General features: G+C 53.5%; 2 protein-coding genes across 2 annotated transcripts in view; both read left to right on the forward strand.

Moving 5' to 3' along the window:
• The window catches only part of LOC110484679 (uncharacterized), a 351,442-nt gene that overhangs the window by 130,964 nt on the left and 204,309 nt on the right, over positions 1-16,169 (forward strand). The gene's annotated exons all lie outside the window — the stretch shown is intronic.
• On the forward strand, positions 1,235-10,213 carry LOC144248426 (uncharacterized). The gene is made up of 11 exons (XM_077790596.1): positions 1,235-1,309; positions 1,653-1,737; positions 4,062-4,709; positions 4,887-4,974; positions 5,805-5,853; positions 6,866-6,975; positions 7,728-7,845; positions 8,238-8,337; positions 8,755-8,951; positions 9,369-9,506; positions 9,939-10,213. The coding sequence occupies exons 1-11, from the start codon at positions 1,235-1,237 to the stop codon at positions 10,026-10,028; spliced, it is 1,698 nt and encodes a 565-aa protein (XP_077646722.1). The 3' UTR covers positions 10,029-10,213.

Genomic DNA, 16,169 nt, shown 5'->3' on the forward strand with positions numbered 1-16,169 from the left:
TAATACAAGGAAGAAAAGGCCCCCAAGCAGCCGATGTGACAGGACCTGGTGGAGTTCCAGTGCAAGGTAGCAAACATGCACCAAACTGCAAACCTGCGAAATATTACCCATGTCATGGAAGTCCTCCACACTCCTACCGGGGAAATTAAACCCAAAACCAGCAGCCAAATCCCAGCAACAGCCCAAAAGCTGAAAGAGCACAGAACACCGATAAGCCACCTTCCATCCAAGACTCCACCTCCATATCAAAACAACTTTCCTGTCTGATAAGTCCCACTTCTTCTAATACCCTTCCCCAATTCCTGTGGCCTCCCTGCCCCCCTCCCACTTTCCCTGTTTCCTTTCCCTTGTCCTATTACCCCTTTTTTATGTTCCCACAAATTCCTACCTCCTTTTCCCCCTTTCCATGGCCTCCCTCCACTAGTCCCTTTCCCCAGAGTTCCTTCATAATACCTGAAGGAGTGTAATTGGTGGGGAAGAAAGGAAAGTTTTCCTAAATTAACCATCTTTTTCTTAAAAAGTAATGATTTCTATTTGGAGTTTCCAACAGGCACACCACCACCTACATTACCTCGTACAGAGTCTGTCACAGCCAGCAGCACTGCCACAGGGGCCAGAGAACCAGTCCCTACTGAAGGCTCCTGATTCCATCTCCTGATAAACCAGACTAAGAAAACCCCACATCCCTCCTGCCAGCTCTAAGAAAATCTATTTGGACATTAGAGACTCAGAATTGTTTGCATTTTGAAAATTGTCGTATGAGCGCTTTTGATTGTTTTTGTCATTTTGTGTTGAATCAGTTTGATCCTCCAGAGAAGCTTTCTTAATAATATAAAAAGGGGAATTGTGGGGATCCTGGGGGGCATTTCCCTGGTTTGGGGAGACGCGGGAGGCTTCCCTCAAGGGGCTGTTGGACTGTTTGCTCCTTGCCCTGTTCCTGTGTCTGTTCCTGTGTCCCTGGGCCACTCCCTCCCTGTTCCCTGACTGGGCCTCACCTTGTACTGCCCAGGGGCCAGGGTCACCCCCACCCCGACTCCTCAGGACAGGGAGAGCTGAGAGTTGGAGCAGGGGGATGGGCGTGCTGGGGAAAACCCTGAACATCTCACGGCATGGCTGATTCAGACATCTGTGGATACCATGCAAAGGCCTTTTCTGCTTCTTTACCGTGGACTCTCCTTTTAGCAGCTCAGGCTGCAACAACTGGGGATCATCCAGCCCGGATCCTCCCATGGGGATGGAGCTGGAGCAGCGCACAAAGCTCTTCCCCCACTCAGGACACCCGCAGGGCCTCCCTGGTGTGGAAGTGCTGGTGAGTGATGATCTCTGAATTCCACCTGAAGCTCTTCTGACATTCCAAGCACTCATAGGGCCGTTCCCCAGTGTGGATCCTGTGGTGCTTGGTGAGGTTGGAGGTCCCACTGAAGCTCTTCCCACATTCCTCACACTCGTAGGGCCTCTCCCCAGTGTGGATCCTCTGGTGTTCCATCAGGTGGGAGTTCCAGCTGAAACCCTGCCCACATTCCAAGCACTTGTGGGGCTTCTCCCTGCCATGAGGCTTCTCCACCAGCTCCGAGCTCCGGCTGGATCTCCGCCCACCTTCCTGGCTCAGGGGGGCTCTTTCCTCCCTGCAGCTCCCTGGGCTGGGTTTGCAGCTCCTCCTCCTGCAGCATCTCCGGGGCTTTTCCTCCTCCTCCATCCAGCCACACCCAGGGAATGACAAATCCTGGTTTGGGGGAAAAACAAGAGGCGAGCACCTTGGACTGGAGGCTCCTCCTGCCCAAGTCCATCCCTAGAACTCAGCAGGACTCTTGTGTCCATGAAAATCTCCACAGTCTCAAGGTTCAGCCCAAAACAACACTCCCAGGAGTTCCCTATCTCTGATCTCTCCACTTTTGGGGTTCCAGAGGTTTCCTTTCCTTGGGATGATGGGGGTCCAATGGCTCCAGGGGTTCCCCCTTCTCAGGTGTCCTGCTTAGGGATGATCCAGGGGCTGTTGGGGCTCCATGGGGTCCCTTCTCCCCTGATGATCTACTCTGAGATCCCAGGTGTCCCAGGGGTTCCTCCTCTCCAGGCTCCCCCCCTTTCCAGCCAGCCGGGGGTCCCCCAGCTCCAGGATCGCCCCTCTCTGCTCTCCCCACTCTGGGGGTCCCAGGGGTTCCCCTCCTCTGCTCCCCCGGGGGTCCCCAGGACAATGTCCTCCCCCTGGTGACACTGGGCAATGGCCACATGGACTCCCAAAGATCCCCCAGGGGGCTCAGCTTTGGGGTCCTGCAAGATCCAAACCTACACACACAGAGAGAAAAAAACCTCCCGGGGTTTATTTGGGCCTCCCAGACGAACATCTGGGGCTCAATTCCACAATCTGCAAGCTCCAAACACACCCCAATAAAAACCCTCTCAGGGACCCCCCGATAGATTTGGGGCGAGCTCCCCCTCCCCTCTCACCTGCAGGATGAGCTGGGGGCGATGGTCCTGGGGCCAAGGGTGCTGCGGCCTCAGGGGGCACTGGAACCTCCTGTTTCTCCTCCTTTTCCTGCTCCTCATCCTCATCTTCCTCCTCCTCCTTCCTAATCCCACCTCCTGCCCAGTTCCTGCCTTCTGTATATTTCGAGTGGAGCACCTTGCTTGTTTTTAGAGCGAGAACAAAGATCCCCGCGGGAACACGGCTTGCTGGCTTTAGTCAGAAGTAGCGGTGACTAAAGGTCCTGTTTCCTCTGCTGTGCTCCCGTCCTTGTTCCTCCTCAGTGTTCAGGCTGGGCTATGGGGTGTCCCTGTTTGCTGCATTTTCAGAGCTCCTCCTGGAGCCTTTGGGCAATAGGCTGTGCCCTGGGAGGGTTCTTTGTGCTCCTTTGTGGCCCAGGAGAACCTTCCGGGCGGTTTCTGCGTGAGCTGCTGCTGTGATGTCACAGGAGCACTGCCACGTCCCCGAGGTGCTCCCGTGGCTGTGGGACACGGAGGCCTCAGTGTCCCCAGTGGCTCTGGGCACTGCTCCGTGCCGGAGGATCCTCCTGCCCGAGGCATTCTCAGCACCAGCCCAGCCCTGACGGGTGTCCTTGTGTGCTTGCAGGGCTGCAGTCTGCAGGCGTGTGCAGCGCAGCCAAAATGATCCAGCACGTGGCTGCTGCAGTTTGCACGCTGTACTCTGTGGCTTATTCGGGCTATTTTTTAACCCACTTGGCACGTAAGTTGATGTTTTCCCTCGGTGCTGTGGCTTTGCGCTTGCTGTGTGCTTTCTGTTCTTCCTCTGGACCCGAGCTGACTTTGTAACCAAATGGCCATGAAGGCTCCATTGCTTTGGGAGAGCTCCTGCCAGCAGCTGCAGCTGAAAAAGGGGGTGTCTGCAGCCAGCGGGGCGTGCACAGCATTTGCAATGAGCCCTGGGGGGTTCTGTTCCCTCCAGCGGGGAGTCTGTGGCAGCAGAGCCGGGAACTCCCTGCCCAGCCAAGAACTGACCCAGCCCAGCATTTTGTGCTGTTCTCTTGCTGTGGGAAGGGACTGTGGCTCCTGGAGGGACGCTGGGAAAGCAAAATGCTCTCTCGGGGTTGACTTGCACTGTGGCATTTCCCACCACAGGCAGTTTTTTCCTGACAGCATCTGGTTCATGTTCCCTCTCCCGTTGCAGGGCACCTCATGTGTGGATTCCGAGCAGCTCCTCCTCCGGTGAGTGGGAAAGGAACCTTTGGTGTTTGGAATTGTGCAGTAAACTGTGAGCTCGGCGTGTGGCAGCTGAGTGCCAGCCTGGGAGGCTGAAGGAAAGTTCCTGTCAGAGTCTTTGCAGCAGCAGCAGCAGCAGCAAAGGGATCCCCAGCAGATTTCTCCTTTTCTGCTGCTGAGCTTTTGAAGAGCTGCAGGTCTGGTTTTGCAGGCAGAGGATTGCTTGCTGGCTTTAGCCACAGTGGAATATCGTTTTCCCAACAATAAGTGGCAATGTCGACTTTAGCCCATTGTTAGTTTGAAGGACTCCAAACCCAATTTCTGCTTAGTGCAGCTGGATGTGCAGCTGAAGGCAAATAAGGTGATCACTGAGATAGAACTTCCCGTCCCTCACGCTGCCATCTGTCCACAGGGCACAAAAGCAGCACCAGCCCCTCCTCTGGCTCCCTCTGCTTCCCAAGAGGAGGCCAAAGAGGAGGAAGACAGCGGTGAGCTCCCCGCTGTTCTGGGGGACGCTGGTGAACTTCCCTCGGTGCCGGGAGATGACAGTGAACTTCCCGCTGCTCTGGGAGACGAGGGCGAACATCCTGCGCTGTGGGAATACAGCAGCGAGGCTCCCGCGGCGTGGGACAAGGACAGTGGACATCTCCCGGCGTGGGACGAGGGCAGTGGATGTCCCCTGGTGCAGGACGAGGATGGCCAAGCCCCCATGGTGTGGGATGAGGACAGAGGACATCTCCCGCTGTGGGATGAGGACAGAGGACATCCTGTGCCTTGGGAAGAGGAGGGTGAACTCCCAGCATGGGAAGAGGACAGTGAACATCCCCTGGCTTGGAAAGATGATGGCGAACCTGCAGCATTTTGGGAAGAGGACCCAGAACCTCCCTGTGCTTGGGAAGAGGACACTGAACCTCCCTGTGCTTGGGAAGAGGACACGGAACCTCCCTCCGCTGTGGGATCCTGGGCTGAAGGTTCTGACAGCAGCACAGCCCTGCAGCCAGAGGGGAGAGGGGAGTGGTGCCTGGTGCAGCTGAGTACGTCTGCTCTGTTCCTGTGTTCAGAGCAGGGGCTGTGTGTGTGTCTCGGCATCAGCTGCAGCCAGCGTTGCTCTGCAGCTGAATGTCACAGGGGCATTTATTGTCCTTCCCCAGCTGAGACCAAGGGGCTCACGGCCCCAGGGAGTGGGGCTGCATTCTGGCTCTGCTCTGGTGGGGTCTCGCTCTGGGAGGGAGCCTCTTCCACGTGGTTTCTTTCAGGGAACATCGTGAGCGTGGAGGAGCCAGACGAGAAATACCTGGAAGTGGAGCAGATTGGCCAAGGGTAAGTGCACGGCAGCTACTTCTGCACAAGCAGCCCAGGGGCTGTGCTGGTGCAGGATCAAGGGAGAAGTCAGGAGAGCTCCAAACACCTTCAGACACTGGGGTGCCATCCTGCTGTCTCTCAGTCCTGATCAGAATTGAGAACTGTGGTCAGAAGGAGCCGTCACAGGCCCCTGAGGCCGGCAGTGTCCTGCCTGCAGCAAGGAGCAGGACCTGGGAGATCTTCTGTGTCTGGAACTGGATTGCCTAAAAGAGCCACTCACCATCTGGAGACTGTCAGACAACAGCTCTCAGGGAGATTTCTTTCAAGTATTTTGCTTCATAAAATATCTTCCGGTCAGAATTAACAACCTAAAGGTTTAGAAACAGGAACCGGAGATGAACTAATAAGTGCTCTATTCTAGCACAGCTCGTAGAGCCCATACATTCAGCAACAGACACAGAGCTGATGCACTCTGGGGGAAAATGCATCACCTGCCTGATGGCAGGGCCCTTGTGGATCCTGCAGGTCTTAGGCAGGAAATGGAAAAGGATGAAATGCATTCTTTTCCAGTTCTTTAGACACCCATTGCTCACAACAGGTTTTGAACTAAAGCAATTAAGTGTGGACATTTGGGATTTGCTCCAGCCCAATTCCTTCGTGTTGGGTCTCAGTTTTCTCTTGCACACCTGGCATGGCAGAGGGCTGGTGGCTGCTGCGCTGTTGTTGCAAGGGTCGATGCACCCAGGTGTTTGTGAGCGCTGCAGGCAGCAGAGATCTCCTGTCTGGGTTAGCTTTCACTCCCAGGGCCTCAAGCACTGCTTCTTTCTTCTCTGCTGTTTTGTCTCCAGGGCTTTCGGAACCGTTTCCAAAGGACTCGACCGGGCCACTGGAGGAGAGGTCAGTGCCAACACGCCCAGCACGTCTGGCAGCTCTCCAGGGCTCTCCCCTCTGCTGGGAGCTGTGGCTGCAGCTCTGGGGGCCAGCAGAGCTTTCCTGCACAGGCTGCTCCTCTGAAGGCAGAGCAGTGTCAGCCTGCAGAGCACAGCTGGGACACACTCAGTCCTTCTGGAGTGCCCAAAGGGATGCAAGGAGGGCAGCGGTGTCTGTGAGAGCAGGACATGCTGGCTTGCTCTTCATATCTAAAAGTGTGAATGGATCAGTGTTGGAGACTGAGGCCCAATTTATCTTCACCCCAGCCGCAGACAGGAACACTATTTAGCAGTTTTTCCATCCTGCCTTTCATCTTCAAAGGGTACCTCAAGGCCTAATTAGGGTGAGATCCTGCTTGGGCTCAATTTGGGACTTTAGTTCCACTTCAGCTGTCCACAGAGAGAGAGGGACAGAAATGAGAAGATGGATGTCCAGAGCAAAGCTCTCTCCTAAACTCTGCAGTTGTGTTTGGGTCTGGGGTCAGTGACAGCCTGTGACAGGGATCACCTGAGCAATGGATGTGTGTGTTTGCTTTGTTGTGCAATCCCAAACAGAGCAGCTGCATCTGAAATCATGACCAAATCCCATGGAATTGCTAAAGGGTTCCCGGCTGTTTTGCTCTGTTTTCACAGAACCAGAATTACCTCCTGCTTGCAAAATGTATTTGAATAATAATGAGAGTGTTGAGGCTATTTGAGAAGACTGTAGGTGCAGAGAATGTGGTTAGAGCTGGGAGGCTGACAGCTGAGGGGCCATTTCTGCAGAGCTTGCAAGGCCAAATGTCTCTGGCCATGTGTCCTGTAAGCAGCCCCAGCAAGCTGAGCAATGGGCTGTGGAAATGGCCCTTGCTGAGCTCTGGTGCCCATCCCAGGGCAGTTTGGCACAGCCCGGCTCCGTCGCTCCAAAAAGCCTCGCCCCGTGTTGGCTGTGGCCTCCTGCCACAGACTCCTCCAGTTAAAGGTCTGCAATGTCCCCTCAGGTGGCCATAAAGAAAATGAGTCTCAGAGGGCAGAACGGGGAACACGCTGTGAATGAGCTCCTGCTCCTGAAGGACAAGAAGAACCCCAACATTGTCAACTCTTTGGACAGGTGAGTGCTCCAGGCCTCATCCCGTGCACGGGCCCTGCCTTAACCTTTCCTGGCAGCCGTAGTCTGTAGCCTGTTTTGAAAATGCCTGACCCAGCCGTATCTTCCCAAAACAGCAGCCTGGCAGTTCGCTCCCTCCGTGTGCCTTGGTTGCTTTGGTTTGCTTTTTCCTTCATTGACCCCGTTTTCTGTGTCTTACAACAAGTGCTGATAAACCACAGCAGAAATTATTTCCATTGGCTTCTTCTTCCCAGCCCTTTTGCATTGCTGCAGATGCCAGGAAAACCAGGGCCTTGTTTGCACAAATGCCTCATTTGCCCATTTTTCACTGGCCTTGCCTGTTTCTGAAGGGACTTTCTGAAAGGTTTTCTGATTGCTTTTGTCCCAAGTGCTGCATGGCCTCCTCCCCTGGATAACCCTGGGGGTTGTGTTGCCTTGTTCTGCAGGGAATGGTGGAACTGATGAGCTCAGAAGCTGAACCAGCTGGGGGCCAGTGTTGTGGTTCCACACTGATCTGGGCTGTTGCTAAACTGCATTTTTCACCTGCTTGCCATCTAAGGACTCTCCTTTCTCACAGGTGTCTCTTCCTTTAGACTGTGCAGATTCCAAGGACTCTGCAGCCTCGCAGGAATGTCTCTCCATGGGATTCTGTCCTCATGGACAAGTGACCTGGAAACAAAACTCCACTCCAGGCTTTTCCATGGGGGAATTGAGCACTGCACATTCATCTCCATGCCACTGCTTTCCTCTTCCAGCTTCCTTGTTGGCGGAGATCTCTGGCTGGTGATGGAATACATGGATGGAGGAACTTTGCAGGACGTTGTCAGACAGACACGCATGGCTGAAGGAGAGATGGCAGCTGTCAGTCGGGAGGTGAGGGATCCTGCCTGTGGCTGCCACGGCTTGGACACGATGGTCCTTCCATACAGGCATGAGAACAGGAGTGGCTCCATGCTCAGGGCTCTGTTTCTCTGTTGTTTTTATGAGCTGGAGAAGAAAGAGCCTCTGCAGTGAACGGCCTGCCAGCATTGCTGCACTTCTGCTCTGTTCTTGCTCTCTTTCCTGCTGTTGTGGCACTCTCTGTCTGTTCTGGATTTGATGTGCTGTTCTCAGCTTTGCCCTGAACCGTTTGCCTGGAGCCTGTCTGCTCTGCACTCCTGGCCTGTCACAGCAAAGCTGCTGCTGGCAGAATTCGGACCTGTCCTTTCTTGTGTGATAGATTCCGGCCATTGGTTTTTGTCCTGGTGTTTCTTGTTCTCTCTCAGTGCCTGCAGGGCCTGGATTTCCTCCATGCGAACCGGGTGATCCACAGAGATCTGAAGAGCTCCAACATCCTCCTGGGCATGGCCGGCTCTGTCAAGCTGGGTGGGTGTTCCTGGCCAGGCACGGCGCTCCCGGGTGCGGCTGTGGGGCTGCTTCCCAGTGCCGGCCAGAGCCCCACAAGGGCTGCTGGGGGCACTGCCCGGCCCCTGCTGCCAGCTGAGAGCGGCTGCCCCTGCAGAGAGCTCCGGAGAGCAGCAGGGTGCCAGGGGTGGCTTTGCTATGGGTATGGCCCTGCCAGAGGGGCAGGAGTTGGAATCTAAAGCTTCAAGGGAATCAGTAAAAGCCACTGCACGAAAGCTGAGGGTTTCTTTAAGGGTCCAGTTCCACCTTCCCTTGGCTACAGCCCTGAGCACTTTTCCAGCTCACTTCACTACTGCATTCTCAGACTGAGAGTGGGGAGTCTTGGTGCTTGGTTTCCTCATTCCAACTGCCTTTGACAGTGTTTGTTTCTGTCCTCAGCTGATTTTGGCCTCTGTGCTCAGCTCAGCTCTGAGCAGGACCGGCGCAGCTCCATGGTGGGCACTGCTCACTGGATGGCCCCAGAAGTTGTGACCAGTTCTCCTTATGGCCCCAAGGTGGACATCTGGTCCTTTGGCATTGTGACCATCGAGATGGTGGAGGGAGAACCTCCTTACTTCAAGGAAACGAGGGCCATGGTAAGAGGCAAATTCTCCAGGGGCTGCAGAGCCCTGTGAGCACAGGGTGACCCTGCACTGGGAGCAGCAGCTGGAGGTTTCTGCACCTGGGGAAAGGAATTCCCAGAGCACTCGGGCCTCAACACAGACAAATATTCTGCAGTCTCCAGCAACAATTTGCTTTGGGATTTATGCTGTTGCAGCTCTTCTGGCTCTGAGGATGACCTGAAAATGTGAATCAAGTGCATCAGCTCTTTCCAATGGTTGTGGCAGCACCAGGGTTTGGGTTTTTTGGTTGGCATAGGAAAATGAGCTGTGAGCAGCATCTCTGCCAGGGAGGAAAGTGCCCCTGGAGCTGGGGCTGAGAACCCGGGGTCGCTGTGAGCACCTGTGGGTGGGAAGGAAGCTGGCAGAGCGCTGAGTTTGCTTTTCCTGCAGGCTCGCGCTCTGATCCGGCACAACGGGACCCCGCAGCTGCAGGAGCCCCGGCGCCTGTCGGCTCTGCTGCGGGACTTCCTCGAGTGCAGCCTGGAGCCGGACGAGGAGCAGCGCTGGTCTGCCCAGGAGCTGCTGCAGGTGAATGCCGAGCGGCTGAGGGGAAGCAGCAGCGCCAGGGAGGGGTTTTCTGCTGGGGCCCCTCCGATAGTCTCCAGCCTCGCTGCGTTCCACACGCAAAGCAAGCAGAATCCTCGCCGGGTTTGGCTTGGCAGGGTCCTTTCGAGGGCATCTGCCCCTGGTGCCCCACAAGGAGCAGGGCCACCTTCAGGCAGGTCCGGTGCTCAGAGCCCTGCCTGGCCTGAGCTTGGATGTTCCCAGGGAGGAGGCACCTCCCACATCCCTGGGCACCTTCTGTCAGTGTTTCCCCACTCCTGGCAAAAAGATTCTGCCTTAGATCTAACCTGAGCCTGCTTCCCTCTCCTGAGTTTCTGACCATTTCCCTTTGTCCTGTTGCAACAGAGCCTGTGAGAAAGTAACAGTTCATTTCTTTCTTTTTTATCCTTTGGGCAGCACCCGTTTTTATCATCAGCCAAGCCTCTCTCCAGCCTGACCCCTCTGATCACCGCAGCAAAGCAACTGAGGGAGCAGCGGAGGAGATGAAGCACTGGAGGACAGCTGTTAGTTACAGTAGTTAGTTAGGACAACTAGTTAGTGATGGTAGTTAGCAGTGCTAGTTGGTTATGGTAGTTAGGACAGCCTGTTTGTTACAGCTCTTATGACAGCCTGTTTGGTATGGCAGGTTTTTGAATAAAAACTCTCTTAAACCTCAACTCCCTTGAGGTGTCCCTTCCTCCTCCCTCCGTGACTCGGCTGCCCGGAGCAATGTGAGGGGAGAGCGGGCCCAGCCTGGCCCAGAGCTGAGCCCCAGCAGAGCCCTGGCAGAGCCCAGAGCAGCCTCGGATCTGCAGAGTCAGCCTGGGAGGAGGCGCTCGGAGCCTTCTGGGCTGCACCCGACTCTTGGTTACAAACTGCGTGTGCTGGAAAATGCCACCGGCTCTGCCAGAGGGCAGAAGGGGCCCGGGGAAGGCCCCAGTGCTCCCTGCAAGGGAAACACCTGCCCTGGGTTTGTTATACAGAACTATGTAGTTGGTGGCTTTTGCTCTTATGTCTTGACTTCTGCAACTTATTCTTAATCACAACGATTTTGATACAGTACAGTTTGTAATCACTTTTAACTGCTTTTGCTGTAATATAATTTGTCAGCTTTTTGTGGCCAATGCCCTGGCCCCTGTGTAGCTCATATCCTCAGAACTTCATTCATGGCTGATAGTTTAGTTTGTGCACAGTGTGAAAAACATACATACTAGTTTTGGCTATTGCAAAATATTGAACTGGATGCCATGTGTCATGCATTAGAATGTTAACTTTTGCAGAAATAGCTGTAGTTGTGAAATAATAACTAATGCTTTTATTTTTGTAACTAACTGACAGTAATAACTCAGAGGTATTTGTGAAACAGCCAATGTTGATTTAAATACTTGTAGAAGTAGCTAAAACTGTCTGTATGGCCAGATAACATTTAAGGAACGGGTGTGCTGAGGACCCTGCCGCTGACCCTTTGACTGTCAGGAACTGTCTCCTGCTGATGTGGAAACCCAGGTGTCCCAGGGTGAGGTTCTGGTGTTTGTATCCCCAATCGTGGGTTCTGTTCATGTTTGATATTCTGTTCTGTGCTCTCAGAACTGACTCTGAAAGTGAAGGTTTGTTTTGTCTTGTTATCAGCTGGCTCACCTCCCCCCATGGTCTGTTCTCCACAAGAAGCTTGTGTGGGCTGGCTTGGCTTGCTTTTGCTGGCTTTGTTTGCTTGCTCTTCCTTCCGCTCTTGCCTTTGCTTTTTTCTGTTAGTTAGTTTAACTAGGCAGTCCAATTCTTTCCCTGGACTGTTTCTTTCCCTTTCCTTCTTCTGAATACCATCCAACCTGCTCTGGACTGGGACCTGGGAACCCCGAGGAGCACCGGGAGCCTGCGCTCTGTGATCTGCAGCAGCCATCCCCAGTGCCCAGAGCAATCCCCAGCGCCCAGACCCGGGCGACCACCCCCAGGAGAGACTTTCTGGATTTGTCATCTCTGCAGAGTGGTGAAAGAGTTTTGTTGTCATCTGGTGTTGTTCATTTTTTTTTTAGTGCTGGGGAGTGTTTTGTTTGTTAAATAAACAGGTTCTTTTCCACTTCTCTCAGAGAAAATTCTTCCCAAATCAGGTGGGTGGGGAGGGGCTGTGGGGGTTTGTTTTCTGGGGGCTCCTTCCAGAGGAGGATCTGGGGGATTTGCATTCCAAGAGCACTCAGGGTTGCGGATTGAGGTTATGCCCAAGGGGATCTGGGGTTGGACAACACAGCAGGACTGAAGGTTAAAAATGTCCAAGGGGATCTGGGGTTGGAAAACAGTAACACCTAAAATTCTGCTGGGTTGAGAGACATCCAGGATTAAACCTGCTGGGTTGATGGATTAACATTCCATGAGCACTCAGGGTGTAGATATGTAATGTAGACTGTTTGAAAGTAAAAGGTACCTTGTTGTATGTGAGAGTGAGTGAAAAATAAAAGTGAGTAAATGTAGATTAATGGAAGTATATATAATGTAGATTGTTTATTTTGAGCTTTACTTTATCTCCTTGGAGGGAGGTGGATTGTGTTGAATGGTATTGTGAGAGAAAGGACTTTTTGAGTAGTTGAAAGAAGATGGTATTCTGGTTGTTAGAGAAAGTGGGAAACAGAGGCAGAGGACTTGTGAAGAAATGTGAGGAATGGACTATCACATCTAAAATGGACAACACCAAAATACACCAAAGGAGTGTTGAAAAGGACTTGCATAGAAAAATCAGCAAAAAGGAGTGACAAGGGAAACAGAGGGCAAGCCTGGACTGAGCACTGTACTCACCAGTGAGAAGATCACACGTACCTGCTGTGGGCAGCAGCCCCACAGGCAGGGGAGGTGGGGGTATAAGCCACGCCAGACCTCTGTCATTCCTGTTTCTGTCTCTCATTTGTTGTCTTTTCCCTTCTGAGATAGCAGCAAGATCGTGTCACAAATGCTACAGAAAGTATCACATGGAAAGAAACCAAAGTTCCTTTTTGTTACACACACCCATGTCAACAGCCACTGTTATAACCCATCCAAATTAAGTACCTGCAGGCAAAATGGGGAAAAACTGCAGTGTACCAGAATAGGTTGGCTTTAGACTGTTTATTGGCTAATGAAGGGGGTTTTTGTGGAAAGTTTAATATATCAGACTGTTGAAAATAGATGACAACGGGGAGGTCATCCTAGAAAAAAACAACCCAGACACCAATCCAAAAATGGGAAAACAATGTTAAAAACTAACTGGTGGGGTAATGTATTGAGGCTGGGATGGTGGAAGAAATGGGGATTCTTCCTTTTATGTGTTACAACTGTTATAAATGAAAATTTGTCCAGCCAAATTAACATGAAAAAATAAAATATTTATTTTGCAATCAAATTCTATCTAGGCCAGCCACAAGGAAAGAACAGAGCCGAGCCCGGGGTCGGCCCTGGGTGTGCAACAAAGAGGTCAGCCTCAGCACAGGTTTTCCTCTAAGCCCACACACCTCCATCCTGGCACAAGCGGTTTTTATAGGGAAAATTCTGCCTGAGGCCAAGATTTTGGCAGTCAGTCTTCTCTTCAGAGTCCACATGTTAATAAGATTTTCTGCTTTGGTGATGAGGGAGAACAATTCAGTGTCCGGAGTTTGTTGAATCCCTTGATGAAATTTACAGGAGGGAAGGCTGCATTCACCTGTGTCTGCCCAAGGATTTCCATTATATCCATCTCGGGTCCTTCAGGCAAGGATCAGCACCGGGGGTTCCTGCATCTCCCCAGCCATGGCCCATCTCCTGGGGAGCCGCACCTTCTTACTTGTAAATCAGTTTCCAATATACACCCGGTCTCACCTGCGAGGGTGGGGGGGAATGCTTATACAAACGTGTAGAGTGTTAGAGTGTTCTAACAAATCTAACAAATATTCAATGTCACATATATAATATTAGAAATGGCGCCAATTATATCTGCTACATATAACAGTATGGTAAATGTAGCTTTGTAGATAAAATGAAGCTTTAGTAGTAAAAAAGAAACTATGTCTGTGTGTGTGTGTGGGGGGGGGGGGGTTAAGGAATGAGATACTCGCTTCAAGGAACACACAAATTCTCCAGAGAAGAGCAATTTATGGTTTTCTTATTAGAAGAAGCTGATTTCTTCACGCCTTGCTCAGACTCGAAGACCCCGTGGGGATTAAAGAAAGCAGTTGAAATACAACAGAGTTTTTTGTTTCAAATAGAATGTATGCATAACCATGAAGGATATATGAATATGCAACAGTGTATTGTTTTAGGGATGATTCTTTCATTCACAAGATACATTCCTCTTGGTTTAAGTGCCTGAGAGCATCTGGACCTCAGATATTCTTTCCTTTTTATTGTCTTGTAATTGTCCTAACTCTAAATTTTTATTAGTCTAATTATATTCCTATTTTTTTCACCATTTTAATATTATTAAACTTTTAAAATTCTAAAAAACAAGTGATTGTCATTTTTCACAAATTCCTATCAGGAGACAGAGAAACAATTTATCATTTCAATCGCATCATTTGATTACAAGCTGTCCTCGGAATAAGAACCAACCAGACAGCTCCAGCTCCTGACCTTCCTGCCGACCAAGCCACTGAAATGAGGAACACAACATTTCACCAGGGGATGGGATCAGATTATCTGTTAGCAGAAAAAAAAGCAGTTTGTGGAAAACTAAATTACTCAAACTGATGTTGGCAAAGAGATGACAAGGGGAAAGTGTTGAAAAAGATAATTAAGGAAATAGGAAAGCAGTTTCTGTATTGGTCCAAGCAAGGAAAAGATGGGAATGGGACACGGTTTCTTGGCTCCCCGGCAGACCAGGGGTTAAACGTTGGGTGTCTCCTGGATTGTCCCCGGAAAGAGCCCATCTCTGCAGAGACACCTTTTTTCATTTGTAAATTAGGTCTTTCTTTCTCTGCCAACTCTGGTTTTCCAGCCCTGGCTGCAGCCACCGGTCATATAAAACTTTAAGAATCTTTTTCTACAAGCACAACTGACTTAATGTATATTTTACATAAGCACAAATTATTCCATAACATATATTACAATGAGGCCGCAGAGATCCCCCTGCAGGTCCCTGGGGATGCAGAGATCCCCTGCAGGTCCATGGGGATGCAGAGATCCCCTGCAGCCCCTGGAGGAGCCGGGCTGGAGCTCGGCGATGCCTGAGAGGAGGCTGTGAGCCCGCGGGCAGAGGGGCCCCGCTGGAGCAGCCTGTCCTGGCAGGACTGAGCCCGTGGCACAGTGACCCACGCTGCAGCACTCGGAGGGGGCTGTGCCCAGGGGATGGACTCCGCTCCGAGAAGTTCCTGGAGAAGTCTCGGCCGGGAGAGAGCGCAGGGTGCAGCAGGGAACGACTCCTGTCCCTGAGCAGAGGGAGAAGCCCCGGGGGATGAGCTGAGCATGGCCCCATTCCCTGTCTCCTGCCCTGCCGGGGGAGGAGGTGCAGCTGGGAGCAAGGAGGCGTGGGGAAAGCTGCATTTAAGGCTCTGCACTGACTTCTCCTGCTCCTGCTCCGAGTCTTTGGAGTTTTCTGACAGAAATCTCTCCCCTCACCCACCCACCCACAGGGCTTCGGGCAGGTCTCCCTTTTCGGGGGAAATCAAAGCGAAGCACTGATGCACTAACGAGGGGCAGGAGAAGTGAGGCTCCTGGGCTTCCCGCAGAGGCGGAGGCACGGGAGGCGCAGGGCCGGGAAAGCCGTGGCGGGAGGCGCGGAGAAGTTTGTTTGTGTGGGCAGCTCAATCCCGGCTCGGCCCGGGCCCGTGCCGGGGCTGTTCCTCATCTCCGGCTTTCCCCTCACGCAGCCCGGGGGCGCCGAGAGCGCGGGGCGAGGCGGGGCCGTGCGCAGAGCCCGCCCCGAGCTCGCTGCCATTGGCCGCCGGTGCCGTCAGTCGCGGTCGCGGCGCGCTGATTGGTGGGAGCGGGGCGCGGCGCGGCCCCGGCGGCGGGCTGAGGGCGGCCGTGGCCGCGCAGCGCCGCCATTGGCCGAGCGGCTGTGCGGGCCCGGCAGCGGCGGCAGCGGCCGGAGCGCGGTGAGGCGGCGGCGGCGGAGCTCGGAGGCGGCCCCGGCGCAGGTGGGAGCCGCGCTGGGCTCTGCGGGGGCTCGGGGCTGGCTGCGGGCGGAGGGGGCGGCAGGGGGCTCCGGCGGCTCGCCGGTGCCGTGTCCGGCCCGTGCCGGCCCCGGGCCGAGGGCGCTGCGGGAGCGGCTGCCCGCGGTCTCCTTCCCGCCGGGGCCGGGCAGGAGCCGCTGCCGGAGCAGCGCTGGCTCGGCCCGGCTGCTGTGGGTAGGACAGAGGGGCTGCCCCGCGGCCGGGAGCGGGCGGGGAAATTCCCGTCGCCGGAGGTTCGTGTGCCCGGGGGAGAGCGAGGAGTCCTGTCAAAGTGACTTTATTGCCGAGCAGGGGCAGAGGCCGTGGGGCATTTGCCGTGCGCTCTCTGCCGTGGCTGTAGTCCGCAGCCTCCTTTTTATCCTCATTTTCCCGGCCGCATCTCCCTCTGCCTTTGCCCACCGGCTGAGTTCCTTGGAAGGTTCCGACTTCCCGATGCGCCTGGAGCCTGTCCTCGTTAATGTGCACCCTCCTTTTGTAGAACAGCCGATATTCATGGCTCTGTTAAGTCTTTGTTCTTCTCCTCCAAGTTCGGGAATGTGGC

This window comes from Lonchura striata, unplaced genomic scaffold (assembly GCF_046129695.1).
Source record: "Lonchura striata isolate bLonStr1 unplaced genomic scaffold, bLonStr1.mat Scaffold_123, whole genome shotgun sequence".
Lineage (NCBI taxonomy): Eukaryota > Metazoa > Chordata > Aves > Passeriformes > Estrildidae > Lonchura > Lonchura striata.